The sequence below is a fragment of the Nerophis lumbriciformis genome, linkage group LG11, assembly GCF_033978685.3.
Source record: "Nerophis lumbriciformis linkage group LG11, RoL_Nlum_v2.1, whole genome shotgun sequence".
In the NCBI taxonomy this organism is placed as follows: Eukaryota; Metazoa; Chordata; class Actinopteri; order Syngnathiformes; family Syngnathidae; genus Nerophis; species Nerophis lumbriciformis.
The window spans coordinates 53,562,269-53,563,327 of NC_084558.2; the positions used below are offsets into that span (position 1 = coordinate 53,562,269).

The 1,059-nt window shown below is 40.2% G+C and overlaps 1 protein-coding gene across 1 annotated transcript in view; it reads left to right on the plus strand.

The window, feature by feature from the left end:
- The first annotated feature begins 796 nt into the window (after positions 1-796).
- LOC140676629 (histone H4) overlaps positions 797-1,059 on the plus strand; it is a 347-nt gene continuing 84 nt past the window's right edge. Inside the window, exon 1 of the mRNA XM_072914037.1 lies at positions 797-1,059. This exon is cut by the window's right edge and continues 84 nt beyond it. Within this exon, the coding sequence (XP_072770138.1) occupies positions 806-1,059 (254 nt within the window). The 5' untranslated portion in view covers positions 797-805.

The following is a 1,059-nucleotide window of genomic DNA, read 5'->3' on the forward strand; positions in this document are numbered from 1 at the left end:
TCTTATAAACATGTACAGTGATTAGAAATAAACATGACAGTTGTATTATAATCACAACATATATTTTGTTCCAAGTTAGACTGGCTGAAGGCCAAAAAGAGAGAAAAACGGGCGACAAGCTAACAAAACAGTTTAAAAGTAGAGTGTACTTGAATGTATATTTGCTACACACATTGGTAACATGTATATGTGTTCTGTGAGACACCTTCAAAATCATTCAACATTTTTTGACTTAAACCTTAAAGTCCCGAAAGATCAATTTATCTTTGTGACAAACTGGAACAATGACCTCTGCAATTTTAGGATGGATTATCTTCAAAATTAGATGACCTTCAAAATGAACATTCCGAGTATTGTCTTGACAACACTTACCCTTGTTGTACAATTGAAACAACACAACACAAATGACGTATTTGACTTTTTTTTAAATACTGTATTTCTGAATTTGACCCAATGTCATAATGTAAATTGTTACATTACGAGAGGCAGTAAGGTTTTACAATTGTGGTTGTATTGTAACTGTAACTATATTGTGGCAGCAAAACCAAATATTGTGGCTTTATGTTTGATAAAGTTATGTCCAAAGACAATTTATTTCTGTAATCCACATTAATAAAGTGTGAAATTAATGGCATTTGACAAACTGAGTAGCATTGTCCACTGAGTGAAGGGGAGGTGCTTCTGAGTAACATTCCTCCTCGTCACGATTGCATCGGCTGTCTTCTTTCAGGTCCGCAGTCATGTAATAATACCGGCCCTCTTTTGACTAAGCGTTAGTTTCTAAAATTGACTACAACGAAGAAACATGTCTGGACGAGGCAAGGGAGGCAAAGGACTGGGGAAAGGAGGCGCCAAGCGTCACCGTAAAGTTCTCCGTGATAACATCCAGGGAATCACCAAACCCGCCATCCGTCGTCTGGCTCGCCGCGGCGGAGTGAAGCGTATCTCCGGCTTGATCTACGAGGAGACCCGCGGCGTCCTGAAGGTGTTCCTGGAGAATGTCATCCGTGATGCCGTCACTTACACCGAGCACGCCAAGAGGAAGACTGTGACCGCCAT